Genomic DNA, 16,899 nt, shown 5'->3' on the forward strand with positions numbered 1-16,899 from the left:
GGGCAGGATCAGGAGTTGGTGGGAAGTGTCACCAACACTTGTAACAAGTGTTACATTGTTGCAATTGCTGGAGCTCCCTTAAGAAGTATCCACCTGTGACCTAACCCTTCTGGCTCATTGCTCAGCTTCCCCAGTATCAAAAAATCCCAGAACTGAACACATAATTTACAAATGACCCTGCCCTGCAAAAGTCTAGACCACATGACCCTTCACTATCGCTGTTGAACCTTTTGTTGAAGATCCTCCAGAGTGGTGTTTCCAAGATGTTAACTCTAAAATCATTAAGACTAAGTTTGAATTGCTGACTTCAAATACTTGAAAGAAAAGAACAAGTGAGTCAAAGATGAGTTTCTCCGTTTTACAGAGGTCAGAAAAAGGAAACAAAAGAACAAGAAATAAGTTTTGTTTTAAAAGTTATTTCTCCCTTGGAAGAATGAATGGCCATTCTTCATTGGCTTGGTCCAATCTGTGGCATATGTTAGTCTAATAAAAGTTTTTCTTGGTAATCTTTCTTTTTACTTCAATTGATTCTTCCATATTTCTGTTAAACAAATGAACAAACAAAACCATTAGATAACTTCAGTATGAGACTTCTCTGTACAATCTGATGTGAAGTATTCCTTTTGGTAAAAGTTGAAATTGTATCAGCTTGCCTGATAACAACATTCTTTCATTGTCTCTATTTTTCTTCCCTTGGGGAAGGCTGACTGTTCTGAATCCTTTGGCTTACTTATTTCTTGGCCACCATCAAAACCTATATCATTTGACCCAGCTTTATTCATACCTTGAAAACCAAATTTCCATTTTACATATTATATCTCTCTTTTATATACTCTGGATTTTGACCATTGTTTTTCCTAGCCCTTCTGTAAAATTACACAAGGCCTTGATATATTTAACAAATGTAATGCTGATCTATGTTTTCTATGCCATTTTGTGATAATAATTTTAATTTAAAATAAATAATTCCTAGGATGCTTGTCAAACTCTTCTGAAACGCCTTGAACCCATCATCAGCAAGAATCCTCAAGGCACTTGGAAGGATTGGGTGAGAATATGTTACTCTATGTTTTATGTTAAAAATAAAAGAGTTGGAAATGAGAGAGATATATGTAGATTATCCGCAGAACAGGCATTTTAAAAGGTACCTCAGTTTATAGTGATTTCCTCTGGGCATGTGGAAATCCTATGATAATATGGTGGAGGAACTCTTACATCTGGAAAAATTCCAAAAATTCTTTGGCTATTAGAGAAAGAGATGGTTCTTCTGTCCAGAACTCCTGTTTGTTCTCCTTCTTTGTGAGTCTTCTCTTCCTAAAATGGAAGAACAACAATAACATTCTATAAATGTAGAAATCACAGAAGCATTTAGAAATAGGAAGTCAAGTCTTTGAGTATAATGTTTAACCCTCTGCTAGGCACTAAATGGAATGGAAAAATATTCATCTACTCCTTTAATCTACTTACAATTTAGCTAGAAGAAGACACACATTCTAAAGTCTACTAGCAAAGTTTTCAAAGTAGTAGTTTATAAAGTGCCAGATGGTACTGAATGGATATTCACAAAGGCCAGAAGTATGTGTTGTGCTGACTACTCCAATCTTTACAACTTAAAATCACTGGCCTGGAGAAGCAACACTTAGGGAGTCCTATTTAGAAACGATTCTTGCTATTCCACAGAGTTGGGACTCATTTCTATAATTCGTGTTTAGGAGAGATCTCAGTCCTCTCTGTGCTTATTTATTTCTGCTCTCTGCCCTGTGCTGCCAGAGCTCAGAAAGGCTGAGAAAGGTGGACTGGAGAAAGCTGGAGAGAGAGAGATGCAATGGGAGGGTCAATCCTCTGCCATGATGGAATGCTGCCATTCAACCCAGTTTCTTCTCTCCTGGCTGCAGTTATCACCTTCTCTCTCAAACTCCCTGACCCCCATTTTGCTGTTGGTCAACTGTGTGTACTGCAGAGTCAGGAGACCTTTAAGTGTAAATGGCACAATTTAGCAAAATTGTTCCCCTCTCCTAAGACAGTCTTGGCTACATGATATTAAAATTCAGCACCCACCCAAACATTGTTTCCTGAAATGTTCCATGTTGATGCTATGTCTCTACAGATGACTGAGTGAGGTTCTTGATAAGGAGAAACTGCATTTCCCACTATAGTTCAGCTAATAAATCTAATGTACCATGGGAGTAATTTATTACAGCCATATGCATTGATTGACTAAATGTGGTCGCTACAAGTACTGTACCACCAAGGCCTGTTGAGATGGAGAATGCTGAAATGCATAAATTAATCTTGGTCTTCCCCGGTTATTATTATTGATAGCTTCATTTAATAAAATTAAAAATTGAAGTCTCATATGATTTTATTTAGATATCCTTATTGTATCATTATACTCCTCCTTTGCAGGCACACGCTGCTTTTATGGAAAGCATTAGTCTTTCAGCTACTGGATACTTCAGGTAAATAGTCCTTTCAATCACATGCTATGGAAAACAGCAATGGTGTCTTTCAGAAGAGTTACAGTTCTGTTAGCAATTTTGGCAAAACTTGACTTAGTACTTTCAGTGAGCCCACTGTTATAAAGAACATTTAGCTGCTAGTTAATCCAAATGTCCAGAAAAACAGTTTGGAGAAAAATTGGCACACAGAATTCAGCTGAATTGATCATTCAAATCATATAGTCCTCATTAGAGGACTCTCTGTGGCTTAGTGCTTGGAACACCCAGCAGTGACTGATCTTTTGTTGAAAGCACAATCTATCCTTTCATTACATAGCTAGAGGAATAAAAATTAAACTCATAATAAGATAGGCACCATTTCACACTCTTCTATATTGGCACAAAATCAGAAATTTTGGTAATAGCTATTGTTGTCAAGATATGGAACTGGAAGTCAAATACTTTGAAAAACAACTTTTTGAACTATTTTAATGGAGGGTTTAAGCCATCAGAGAGCAGGGTGGTACAGGAAGACTTACCTGGTTTTGTCACTTGGACATTTGTCTTGGGAGTCCCCAGTGGTTATAGATCCCAGGGCACTGACTGGTTAACAGAAACAAGCATTTTAATGGCCCCCTCCGCATGGGAAGAAACAGAAGAGAGAGGGATGGAAAATGCTAGCATACTGCTAGCCTATACGTTCTTTTTTTTGCATGGGCAGGTACCGGGAATCAAACCTGGGTCTCCGCCATGGCAGGAAAGAACTCTGCCTGCTGAGCCACCATAGCCCACCGTAACCTATGCTTTTCATATACCCTTGACACTCATTTAGTGTCCTTAGAGAAGAGTTGGGCACAGAGAGAGTCATGGGATTTGTGATTGTGAGAGACCAGAGTAGTAGTAAGGAATGAGCTCCAGGGAGCCTGATTCTTGATACAGAAGGCTGATTCCTGAAACCAGAAAGCTAGACAAAGCAGACAAGTGTGAATCTTTGAAATAGTGTTTTGTGTAAAATGCAGGTTGAATTCCCCACATCCAATGACAATATGATTACATGAACCAATGTTAGCCAAAACCACTAGATGGGTAATCTTAAGTAACAGTTAACCTCCTGCAGTGAGGAGACAGTGGTCAGGAGTAGCTGGATGACATTTTAGACAAGGCAAGTTTCATAAGAAAAAAGTAAATATTTATTTATTCAACAGATTTATAGAACATATTTTATGCTCTGGGCTATTATCATAAAATGTATCCCTCTGATTTGCGGTGCATACAAATTGAGCACAGCGGTTTGGGGGGCTGTTTAATCATCATGGTCTGTAATTAGGGGACTTGATCATTTAACAACTCCTTAAGAACTCTCTTTCCTTCAGGGGTTATGAATCAAACATGGACTGGGAGAAGGGCGAAGGTCACCCCTTTGAATACTTTGTTTTTGGAGCTGCCTGTTCTGAGGTTGAAATAGACTGTCTAACGGGTGATCATAAGGTCAGTACCAATTTGAAAAGGTCAAGTTACACACAAAATGCACCTAAATTCCACAAATTCCATCAACCTGAGGAGAGTTGAATGTGTAGCAGCACCATGTATTTGACCTAAAGATAATTTCCCAGTAGTAGCAGAAGGAAATAGAAGCTTAACAATTGCACTGGTGGTGTGGTGACATCCATAGGAAACAGTGGGTGATCACTCTTCATTTCCCTGACTCTTTTAAATGGAATCAGGAAAAAAGCCACTTAAGGAAGAATGCAGCCTAAAAAGGGTTCCTGGGAGATGGCCGGCACAACCAGCCGTCCTGACCTTTTATGTGAAATATAATTGTGTGGTGTTTTGAAGGATTTCACAGTTATCCATTATCCACTAACTAGTGCCAAGGACCAACACAGGGTAGGTGGTGGCTAGTTTTTGGTAACTTTTACCCAGCCAGGTCCTGGTGTTTGATACTTTAAGAAAATCCTCATTCTTTTAAGGGGTGCCATGAGATACTCCAATGTAGTCACATATACACACTTCTACTTCAAGGAATTACAGTTTCTCCTCTTATAGCAGAGCCTTTGGGGATAAACAAAGCCACTGTCAATAATAATAAAAATTCATAAATGCATTAAATGGGACTGTGATACCCGCACAACTGTCATGTGGCTAAGCTAATAGTTTGTCCCAAAACCCACCAAACAGGCAAGATCTAGTTCTTGAATCTTCGAACATCCCTTGTGGCTACATTCTTGGATTGTGACCACATGTGTTTTAATTTATTATACCCCAGTATGTATTTTTTTTAACTGTAGCTAGCTTAATGTTTGAAACTATATATACCTTTACTAAACCTGCCCATTCCTGGTAGAGTATGGAAGGGAACTCCACAAGGGAGGGATACAGTGGAGGAAATCATTAAGGGCCATCTTGGAGGCAGGCTACCACAATTTAAAACCACCCTCTCCTGCCCTATCAGAAGACAGCGACAGAATTAAGTGAGGCAGCCAGTAGACCAAGATGAAGGTATAACACACTCCAGTGTGCTGTCTGTCCACAGTATCTTTAAATGACAAGCAAAAACTGGTAGAGCCATCTTCTTCAGAACTCTAGAAAACAATTAAAGGGTTTCAGTAACTGAGTGAGTGCTGAATCAAGAAAACACAGCTTTTAGAAACACTAGGAGAAGCTTGTAGTGCCCTTGCTGGTCCCTCCTCACGCCCTGTATGGTAATGTGGAGCCAGCCTGCACTACTATGGTGGGTATCTGGCTCTGTTCCAGAGGGAATGGAGTAACCCCTGTGTGCATACTGTAGTGCCTTCATGGTGGTGCCAAGCTATCAGGGGGCAGCATGCAAGACTGAACCAGGAAACTCTCCTCTGGCTCACCTTCCTAGAAATTGCCCTACAGGAAGAAGTAGCTTATAGACAGCTAAAGCAGTGTAAGAAATAATTAAATCAAAGAGCCCTGGTACAAAGGCTTACCTGTTTTAAGTCATGCATTAGAGCACCCAGGAGGGGGAGAGAGTCTGTTTCATAGGGAGGAGGCAGGACATTCAAATTCCTGTAAATAGGGTAATTCCTAAGGCTACCAACAAGCATGAGACCAAGACAAGATTCAGGCTCAGAACAGGCAGAGAGGAGTGTGCACTTCTTATTTACCTAGGGGTGAATTCTAAAGGAGAGCATCAGCCAATGCAGAGTAAATTTGCAAAGATGATGAAAGACAGCTTTTGCATTGGTTTGTTTTTGTTAGCTTCTGCCACTCAAGGATATCTCTGTCATATCTCTAACTGGATACAAACTTAACAGGTAACTCATGAACTACATCCCTGAGTTAACACTTTAAAATGTTAAAAGTGCAATGTGCAACAAAAGATTATTTAGACAAACAAAGACACTCAGGTAACCATTTGGGTATTATAAATGCCAATACTATGATATTGTATTTTTGGTATGTAACTCTACTTCTGCCTTCTTACAGGTGCTAAAATGTAAATGCATAAAAAGTAATGATAAATCTATGGTTTTATACATACAATATATAAAGATACAGTTTATAAAAGTACAACAAAAAAGTGGAAGGACAGGAGGTACAGAAATTATGTGTGTGTATCCTGTTGAGCTTAAGTTGGCATCAAACCAAATGTGATTGTTATAGATTTAGGTTGTTCAATTTAAGACCCATGGCAACCATAAAGAAAATATATTAAAATATATACATAAAGAAATGAGAAGGGGCTCAAAATGTACAATGCAAAGAATCAAATAAATATGCAAGTCAGCATTGAAGGAAGAATTTAGAGACAAAAAAGGTATAAGACTTAAAAAGACCAGATATCAAAATAGCGAAGAAAGTTCTGCATTGTCAACAGTTACTTTTGGATAAAAAAGGATGCCCCAACTGTATGTTGTTTACAAGAGACTTACCTTAAATTCAAAGACACAAGTAGATTGAAAGTGAAAGGCTGGGAAAAATATATACTTTGCAAACAGCAACAAAAAAATATCTAGGCTAGCTATATTAATAGTACATAAAATAGACTTAAGTCAAATACTGTTACAAGGGATAAAGAAGGTCACTGTGTACTGATAAAAGTGTCATTTCAACAAGACTTAACAATTGCAAATATATATGCACCTAATAGCAGAACCCCAAGATATATGAAGAAAATACTGACAGATCTCAAGGGAAAAATAGACAGTTCTACATTAATAGTAGGAAAGAATTCAATACACTACTTTCAGTAATAGATAGAACATCTAGACAGAAGACTAATAAGGAAATAGAAGACTTAAATAATACTATACACCAACTAGACCGAACATACATATCTAAACACTTCACCCTACAGCAGCAGAATAACATTCTTCTCTAGTGTACATGAGTCATTCTCCAGCATAGATAATATATTAAGTCACAAAAAGGTCTCAATAAATTCAAAGATATTGAAATATTGCAATGTATCCTTTCCATCCACAATTGAATGAAGCTAGAAATCAATAACAGAAGGATAAATGGAAAATTCACAAATATGTAGAAATTAAAGTAATGTGCTCTTAAGCAACCAATGTGTCCAAGAAAAAAATGCAGGAGAAATTAGGAAAGAGACTGAGGCAAATCAAAATGAAAACAATATACCAAAATTTATAAAAATGTCACAATGGCAGCCTTGAGGAATATCTATAGCTCTAAATGCTTACATTAAAATGGAAGAAAGATCTCAAATCAGAGACTTAACCACACAATTGGAGGACATAGAAAAAGAAGAGCAAAGCAAACCCAAAGTGAGCAGAAAAAAGGAAATAACAAAGAGTAGAATGGAGATAAATGAAATAGAGAATAAAAAACAATAGACTAACAAAACCAAAAATTGGTTCTTTGTAAAGATCAATAAAACTGACAAACCTTTAGTTAGATTGACTAAAGAAATAAAGAAAGGAAACAAATAACTAAAACCAAAAATGAAAGGGGGCATTAATATTGACCATAGAGAAATAAAAAATATATACTATGAACAATTATATACCAGTAAATTAGACAACCTAGATGAAATGGACAAATTCTTAGCAACACTCAATCTACCTACAATGACTGAAGAAGAAATATAGAAGGTCTCAACATACCAATAATACATAAAAGGATTGAGTCAGTAATCAAAAGCCTTCCAACAGAGAAAACTCAGAACCAGATGGCTTCACTGGTGAATTTTATCAAACATTCCAATAATAATAAACACCAATCCTGCTCAGACTCTTCCGAAAAATGGAAGAGGAGAAAACACTTCCTAACTCATTCTATAAGGTCAAGGTCATCCTAATATTAAAACCATATAAAGGCACAAGAAGAAGAGAATATTACTGACCACTATCCCTTACAAATATAGTACCCTGAGCTTATGGGTATAGTAAGTTGGACTAAAGATGTTGGATTGTGTGGTAGCCACAAAGTTTTGTAACTGTGATCATGAGAGCCACACATGTTTTCTGTTTGTTGTGTCATGTGTTATGTCTGTTGGAATAAACTAAACTCAATTTTTTGTGTTACTCAGATTGAATCAAAGTCAAGACAATATTTTTTCTCCTATTGTTTACAAAGGAGAAGAAAGAGTGCTTAAGTTGGTTAAGAGTATTTGTATAACTTTGAAAGCTCTTTTCACATAATAAAATCTTTGTTGCTTCTTTCTCCCGAAATAACATGGCTCACCCCCAAAAAGATTCTGTTAGTGGCATTTGGCCTTTTTCCCAGCTTCATTTCCATAAGTTGTTTTCATTAAAATAAACATTAAAACTTTTTTTATTACTAGAATATCAGAACAGACATTGTCATGGATGTTGGCTGCAGTATAAATCCAGCCCTTGACATTGGCCAGGTATGTGTAACTAATTTGACTCATTTCCTATTTATAGAATTCAAAATGGTTCTGGAGATCTACAGGGAAAACTTTCCTTCCTCCTTGTGTATCATCTTATTTTTCTACTTCTTGAGTAAAAATCTTTCTACTTCTGCTTGCTCCAGAGCTCAAATCTCTTATTGTTTTTAAAAAAGTGAAATGAAGCAATAAGGGAGATCAAAAACTTCTGCAACCACTGCAGATACTATAGTATTTGCCATTCAATTCAATTCTAACTCTGCTTGGAGTAAGGCCAGACTCCACAGGATAAGAGCAATCTTCTACATGATTGTCCCTCAGGCACCAGTTGCAATTTCAGGGGCCAGGCCACTCTCACTTCTGACCAACTGTCTGCAGATTTAGGAGTCCCCAGTACCCATTTGGGTAAAGGAAACTTCAGGGAGGAAATAGGTGTAGACAAAGTTGTCAAGGAAAGAGTAGTGTCAAAGATTTATTGAAGTTGAGTCTGCAGATTACAGCATTTTATTAGGGAGACCAAAGTTTTGCTGCAGCAAGGAAGCTTTAGGCTTCTAGGGGTGACAAATGATTTTTATAGACATTAAAAAGAAGTTAGCGGGCCACAGTGGCTCAGCAGGCAAGAATGATTGCCTGCCATGCCAGAGGAAAAAAAAAAAAAAAGAAGAAGTTAGCTTGACTCCTATTGATTGGGCTTAGATTTGTCTATCTTATGAGGGTGGGTTTAGGGCAGGTGGGCTTTACTTTGTTTTAGGCCAAACATAATGAACCAGGAGCTTGGTTAGCTATCTGGGTCTGCTATCTTGAGTGGGGATTTCAAATTTCAAGATATGAAGAAGAAACTCAAGAGGAAGTTCAAAGAAGTGAGACATTTCTTCTTTTGTCCCTAAGGGGTCTTCAGGGCTTTCTTTATGTAATTTTATCAACAGGAAAGGGCATTTTTGGATGGGAGGAGAATGGAGGAAATTAACCTGCGAAAGATGGAGCGCTGACATACAGTACACGCTGTGTTCACAGCTGGTGTTGAGGAGAGGGCTAATGACAGTGGTAAGTGCTTGTGTCAAGGAGGGACTAGAGAGTGGAACTTGGAGCTGGCGATCGAGAATAACAGAGGGCCATGTTGATGGAGCCCTTGAAAGACACTCATTTAACTGTAGCAGATCTGGGGAGTGACTTGGAGTTTTCAGGGGGATTCAGCTAGCTAGCATCGTAGTACCAGATATGCTGAAGGACAGCTAAGAGAGACCCCAGGTAACAGACGAAAGTGCACATGGAGAATAGGGTGGAGGATGGTCACAGGCAGGAAGTAAACTAAATGGAGACTCAGAAATCAGAAAAATGTATGGAAAAACCATTTTGGCAATATGTCAACATGAAATGAGGAACTGAAACATTTTAAAGCTGTAAAGAAGCTTACAAAGCACACAATTTGAACCCTTTATGCTACAAGGTAGGAAACTGAGTCCAGAGATCTCGGGCCATCCGGTTTATGAGTGAGGATGTTGGGATGAGATGAGGAGGAGTCTCAAGACTGAGTTTGGGACCAGTTCATTCATCAGTGTGTTAGTGACCATGAACAAATCAGTCAATCGCATTGGGTTCCATCTGCTTCACAGGCATAAAAATGAGGGAATTTGGGTTACAGGCTCCCTGAGACCTCTTTAGAGTTATAATCTCAGTGGCAAAACCAAGATTAGACCCAAAGCCCTTTCACTTCAAACTTATTAATGAATAAGGTGTTTAGAAGTGCTTCTAGGCAAACTGTCAAATATGTACCCCAAGACACCCTGAAGAGCCTCTTTTTTTTCCCCAAGCCAAACTGTATCCAGTTTTATTAAAGGTACATTTCATAAACAATCATGATATTTCATGTAGCACATGACAGACAATCTTGAACAGCGTACCACAACTTTCAAACTCCCTTCTTCAGTGACCACCCAAATCAGAAGGCCACTATAAACCCTACTGAAGTCTTCATGTGATGCTCTGGACAGGGAAAGATTAGATGAGGGTTGACATTTCACATTTAGCATGTTGTTTAACAACTTTTCACGAGCCGACCCTGACTTTCAGGAAATGAAATAAAAATGGCAGAATTGTCAGTTCGAAGATCCATAGTCTAAAAAAAGGACTCGCTGCTCTTTTGAGGGATGCTATCTCAGTGGTATCACTGAAAAGTCCAGAGTGCCTAGCATTCTGGTAGCCAGTTTTCTTTTGGTCTGAACCCAAGAGGTCTCTGGGTTTCAGGGAGTTGAGTCTATACTGAGGGCTGAAGGGGAGAAGAGGACATGAGGACATAAAAATGAATTTTAGTTTTTCTATACCACAAAGCATTTTTTACTAAAGTGACTAATGTGTATCAACTTCAGGGAATCCCTTCTCCTGGGAGTAAAGAAGTTTCTTAAAACTAGAGGGTAAAGGTGTTTTCTCCTATATTCGGCTTCAGAGACATTCTATTAGTGGCATTTTGCCTCTTACCCACAAAATAACAATGAAATGTTCTCTGTGCTGACAATATAGCTTTTAAAAAAGTAAAACAAAACTCTGTCCTTTTATAAAACTTTATGAAAAATGGTATTTCAAACTGTACAGTCACCAGAACTGCTCAGTTATAAAAAATGCACACACTTCACTTGGCACCCCCGGCGCCTTCAGCTTTCTGTGCCTGGTCTCTTTTGGCACCTCCATTTTCTGCAGGTTTATTCCCAGCCTTGCCAGCATGAGCTTTCCCCTTTTCCCCTTTGGGTAACTTCTCTCCCTTCGTTGTGTGGGCCTTTGTAGGCTTGACTTCTGGCTTTGGAAGTCTATTTGAAGACTTTTGGAGCAGGCTTAGCAAATAACCTTGCAGATCTTCTCTGTGGTTCATCTTTACCTTGGCTTCATCTCCTTTGGTGTACTCCAGCCTTTCACTTGGACATGGTGGCGACAGTAGTGGGCTGTAGGTGCTGGACACGAGGATGCAGTGGTGCATGGGCCTTGGTGGGTTTAGGCGTCGTTCTCACCTCACACCCACTCTGCTCCCTGAAGAGCCTCTTAAACTGTATTTTAAAAAGTGAAACAAATAGCATAAAGTTGAAATGCTACTTTAGACTGTATTTTTTCATATGTGGAAATTCTTTTTTTTGCCTCAGATTGAAGGTGCATTTATTCAAGGCATGGGACTTTATACAATAGAGGAACTGGATTATTCTCCTCAGGGTGTCCTGTACACTCGTGGTCCAAACCAATATAAGATCCCTGCCATCTGTGATGTCCCCACAGAGTTGCATATTTCTTTGTTGCCTCCATCTCAAAACTCAAATACCCTGTATTCATCTAAGGTAAGTCATGCTCAGTGAATAAATCCATGTTTAAATGACATCTGTGTGGGGCAGGGCTACATTTATCTCTTGGTTGTTTGTGGGTTTTTACCAGGATTGTAGGAGAAAGGTCCCTATTAAACATCATAATCATAAAATTAAAAATAAAAACAAGACTGCAGATACTGCAGCCTAGCATGAGCTACTATTGCCATCACATTGAATCTGATTTTTCATCTTGTAGTAATCATCTTCAGGTGTGTATCTGTTTTCTCCATTTGGAGTCATCTCTTTAGGCTGGAGTCCTAAGAATGGAAATATTGGGTCAAAAGATTAAAACTACTTCTTTTTAAATGAAAATGCTACATATATAATATACACATATAATAGATGTATTTAAAGTCACAATGTAGTTGATTTGTTCCCCCTACAGGGGCTGGGAGAGCCTGCATTGTTCCTGGGATGCTCTGTGTTCTTTGCAATCCACGACGCGGTGAGTGCAGCGCGGCAGGAGAGGGGCCTTTTTGGACCACTGAAGCTCAATAGTCCTCTAACCCCAGAGAAGATCAGAATGGCCTGTGAAGACAAGTTCACAAAAATGGTATGTCCTGCCCAGTTGAAAAAACAAAGATAAAATTCTGATTGTTTTGGTCCCTGTCCTAGTGGTCAAGTTTCTTTATCTCAGCCCAGTGGTTGTCTGTGGAAGAAAAGGTGACAGGTACACGAGGGCATCTGGGCAGAAGAGCAGAGTGGACTTCAGCTTGTGCTCCTCGGGCTGTTGTTTTTCCTCAGCCTGTTCCCACCCAGCTCACGGTGGGCCTCAATTCTGTACCAGCTGAAAAAGAAGTTGATTTCCATCGGGTATATGGTCCTCCTGTTTTGTGCCTTTCCCAGAACACCCAGGTCAGGAAAAGAAGTTTAGGGACTGTGCACTGAGTCTAGGACCCCAGGCCATTCCACCAGTCCCACCCCGACCCCAGCAGGCGCTCGGAAAGTGTGCGTAATTCCTGACTGAAATCATAGGTTTGGAAGGGCCCTTTGTGGCCCAACCACAAGAACAGGAATCCCTTCTTCAGAAACACCCGTCTCCCAAGCAAGCATCTCTACTCTCCCTGGATATTGTTTAGTGACAAGATTTTCAATTATGGGAGGAAGTTGTTCTGTTCAATTATCCCTCTGACTATAAGTTATTCCTATTAAATGGAAAGCTGACTCTTTGTGGTATCCTATATAGTTTTCTTAATCTCACTTATCACCTCTTTTACTCTGGAGAAACACAGAGTCTACTTTTTCATATGTCCCTCTAGAGGCGTAGGATAATTCTCATAGTTCCCTCATCCTGCCCCCAAGTCCTCTCCTGGATTCCTCCACCATTTACATGCTGCTGACCTTGCATCAGCCTAGTTATTTTTAGGTTATTTTATATTCTGCTATTTTTCACCTAAGTTACAAATACTTTCCAAGTTGCAAACATCTGAATTTGTTCTTTTGTTCTAGATTCCAAGAGATGAACCAGGATCCTACGTTCCTTGGAATATACCCGTATGAATCAAATACAAACTTCTGTAGAAAATGGACTGGCCTCTCCAGCATAGCCATCTATCCAATCTCTGTACGCCAAGTTGCTAGGTCTGCAAGACAGGATTTCACAGTCCAGAAATCATTCCACAGGATGTTTCTTTCATGTGAAGGGGATTTGATATGCGCCATTTAGATTTTGATAGAGATTCTTTAGCAATTTAGAAATAATCCTTTAAATTGTATAAATACTAACTGGTTTCCTCTAGAATGATATCCTTCATTATTTTTTCTCTCATATCCATCCAGTTGAATGTAACAGAAGATAACAACTTATATGTGATTCACATTTGGCTTATATCCACCAACAAAAATTATACTCTCATATAAAAAGGCAATTTTATAAATCATTTTCTTAATCTGTATGAGCTGTAAAGTTGCTATTTGCTCGTGTTCCCCATCTGATATCATCCTCCTCCTCTTGTCAGAATGGATCCAGACACTATATAAAGAGTCTGTGGGCTGTTTTAATCTGCTCTGTGTTGTGCAGAATTTTCTCACCAACCCCTATGGTTTGTTTAAATCCTCTCTCTCACTCAGTGCCCCCTTTTCCTTATACTTTTTAGTTCTGGAACCAGTCCTGACTTACGGCAGTTCAGTAACCACCCCCCCACCCCATCTTTTTTTTTTTGAGGCTTTTCTGCCTCTGCTTTCTTCCCCATCAGTGTATCCCACCCTGGGGACCCACATGTGAGCAGTCCAGAAGGGTGTGTGGTGGCCCAGCAAACAGAGACTGGATTGAGTGTGTGCACAGCTTGCAAATGGTCCTCCCACAGTCTCTCCCCCTTTTTTTCCTTCCTGGGGACCCTTTTGTATGTGGCACTTCTCAGTGGCTCGTTTTGCCCTGGGTCTCTGTGGACTTGGGTCTCTGTGCCTGGATATGCATGGGGCTCTAATTCACTGCTGTGAGTAGCTCTATAGTCTGCATCCGAGGCAGAAGGGACTTGGGCAGTACCACCTCTGTGTTAATACTGAGCTGTGCTGGGACCAAGTGAGGGGGAAGGGTCCAGAGTGGTGAGTCTACAAGAGAAATCTCCAATCTGATCTTAGAGACTATTTTTCTTTTTCTTTGATTCAGCTTTTGAGGAGTCCTTCTCCAGTCTCTATCAACCTCCAGAGTTCTAGTCAAGTAGGATTTGTCCTTTTATTTGTTGATTCTGAAGAGAGGCTTTTCCAGGAGATGTCTTATATCACCATGCTGATAAGGCCTTTCACTTTCTTGATAATGTCCTTTGAAACACAAAAGTTTTTAATTTTGATGAAGCCTAACATCAATTCTTTTTGTTTTTTCTGGGGGGGGTATGGGGAGAAAAGTACAATAATAGAGATTAAGATATACTAGAGGCAAACAGCAGATTTGTAAAGGCAGAAGAAAGAATCAGTGAATTAGAAGATAGGACAATCAAAATTGTACAGTCAAAAGAACAGATGGACAGATGAATAGGAAAAAATTAAGCACTGACAGTGTAAAGTGTCCAAACATATGCATTGTGGGTATCCCAGAAGGAGAAAAAAAGGGAAAAGGAACAGAAAAAATATTTTAGGAAAAAATTGCCAAAAATTTTCTGACTTATGAAAAACGCAAGTATACATGTCCAAGAAGTACAACATATCCCAAGCAGAATAAATCCTAATAGACTTACTCTAAAACACATGATAATCAGAGTATCAAATGCAAAAATGAAGAGAGCATCTGAAAGCAGCAAGGGAAAAGTAATTTGTTACATAAAAGGGATCCTCAATAAGATTAAGTACTGATTTTTCATCTGAAACCGTGGAGGTGAGATGGTATAATATATTTAAGTTACTAAAATAGAAAAACTGCCAGCCAAAAATTCTTTGTCCAGCAAAAATTTCTTTGCCCTTTAAAAATGAGGGAGAATTTAAAATAGTCCCAGAAAAACAAAAACTGAGAGAGTTCACCAGCAAAAGATCTGCCTCCAAAAGACCTTCATAATGGAATGAAGCTGGAAAGCAATAACGGGATCAATAAGAAAACAGAGAACTTGAATAATATGATAATGAATTAATAAAAGGAGTTCTGCAGGTTGAAGAGATAAGACAATAGAAAGTAGTAGTGTGAAGAAAATGAAGGTCTTCAGAAAAGGTAACTTAAACAGGTAATTGCAAAATTCAAAAGTACTATAACCTCAATATACAACTCTACTCTTTAACTCCTGTGTTCTAGTTTGCTAGCTGCCAGAATGCAATATACCAGAAATGGAATGGCTTTTAACAAGGGGAATTTAATGAGTTGCTAGTTTACAGTTCTAAGGCCGAGAAAATGTCCCAATTAAAAAAGGGACATTTTTAATATGTCCAATCAAAGGCATCCAGGGAAAGATATCTTGGTTCAAGAAGGCCGATGAAGTTCAGGTTTCTCTCTCAAGTGAGAAGGCACATGGTGAACACAGTCAGGGCTTCTCTCTCGGCTGGAAGGGCACATGGCGAATATGGTGTCATCTGCTACCTTTCTCTCCTGGCTTCCTGTTTCACGAAGCTCCCTGGGAGGCATTTTCCTTCTTTATCTTTAAAGGTTTCTGGCTGGTGGACTCTGCTTCTCGTGGCTATGTCATTCTGCTCTCTCTGAATCTCTCATTCTCCAAAATATTTCCTCTTTTATAGGACTCCAATAAACCAATCAAGACCCACCCAAATGGGTGGAGACATGTTGTCCCCTAATCCAGTTTAACAACCATTCTTGACTAAATCACATCATCCAGGGAGGTGACCTCATTACAGTTTCAAACATACAGTATTGGATAGAGATTATTCTACCTTTATGAAATGAGATTTATATTAAAACATGGCTTTTCTTAAGGGGCATGCTTCCTTTCAAACCAGCACATCCTGTAAGAGTCAGAATATAATTGAATAGGAAAGGGGCATATTTCCTGATAATAGACACACAAAAAATAAACAGGTAATGTAGGACAAAGACAACATAAACAGAAATAGAGGGATATGGGAGCAGAAAACATATATGCTATTGAAGCTAAGTTGGTATCTTTTCAAATTAGTCACTTAAAGATGTTGGTTGTATAATACAAACCTCAGGGCAACCACACAGAAAGTATTGTAAAATATAGAGAAACAGAAATGAGAAAGGAATCAGTCAGATACATCACTCAAAAAAAAAAAAAAACAACTATGCAGAAAAAGAGGCTGCATTAATGGAAAGGAGATACCAAAAAAAAAAAAGATATAACATAAAAACCAAAGGACAAAATGGCTGGTATTGCCTTTACAGTAATAACACTGACTGTTAAAGAATTAACTCCCCAATCAAAAGACACAAATTGGAAGATGAATAAAAAGATATGATCCAACTAACTATATGCTGTTTATAAGAGACTCACCTTACACCCAAAGACACAAATAGGTTGAAAGTGAAAGGTTTGAAAAAGATATTTCACACAAACAGTAACCAAAAGAAGAGCTGGGATAGCTATACTAATATTGGACAAAATAGATTTTAAATGCAAAACTGTTAGAAGATCAAAGAAGGACAGGATATATTAATAAAAGGGGGAATCCACCAAGAAGAAATAACAATCATAAATATTTATGCACCTAACCATGGTGCTCCAAAGTACATGAGGCAAACACTGGTAAAACTGAAGGGAGAAATAGATGTCCCTACAATAATTGTTGGAGACTTCAATACACCACTCTCATCAATAGATAGAACACCTAGTCAGAGGATCAATAAGAAAAGAGAGAACTTGAATAATATGATAAA

At 38.7% G+C, this 16,899-nt stretch overlaps 1 protein-coding gene across 1 annotated transcript in view; it reads left to right on the forward strand.

Moving 5' to 3' along the window:
• AOX1 (aldehyde oxidase 1) overlaps window positions 1-13,649 on the forward strand; it is a 77,150-nt gene extending 63,501 nt beyond the window's left edge. Inside the window, exons 29-35 of the mRNA XM_077154619.1 lie at window positions 974-1,048; window positions 2,407-2,459; window positions 3,812-3,926; window positions 8,218-8,283; window positions 11,412-11,600; window positions 12,013-12,180; window positions 13,077-13,649. Of these exons, the coding sequence (XP_077010734.1) occupies window positions 974-1,048; window positions 2,407-2,459; window positions 3,812-3,926; window positions 8,218-8,283; window positions 11,412-11,600; window positions 12,013-12,180; window positions 13,077-13,127 (717 nt within the window). The 3' untranslated portion in view covers window positions 13,128-13,649. The remainder of the gene's footprint in view (window positions 1-973; window positions 1,049-2,406; window positions 2,460-3,811; window positions 3,927-8,217; window positions 8,284-11,411; window positions 11,601-12,012; window positions 12,181-13,076) is intronic.
• Window positions 13,650-16,899: the final 3,250 nt, after the last annotated feature.

The sequence above is a fragment of the Tamandua tetradactyla genome, chromosome 3, assembly GCF_023851605.1.
Source record: "Tamandua tetradactyla isolate mTamTet1 chromosome 3, mTamTet1.pri, whole genome shotgun sequence".
Lineage (NCBI taxonomy): Eukaryota > Metazoa > Chordata > Mammalia > Pilosa > Myrmecophagidae > Tamandua > Tamandua tetradactyla.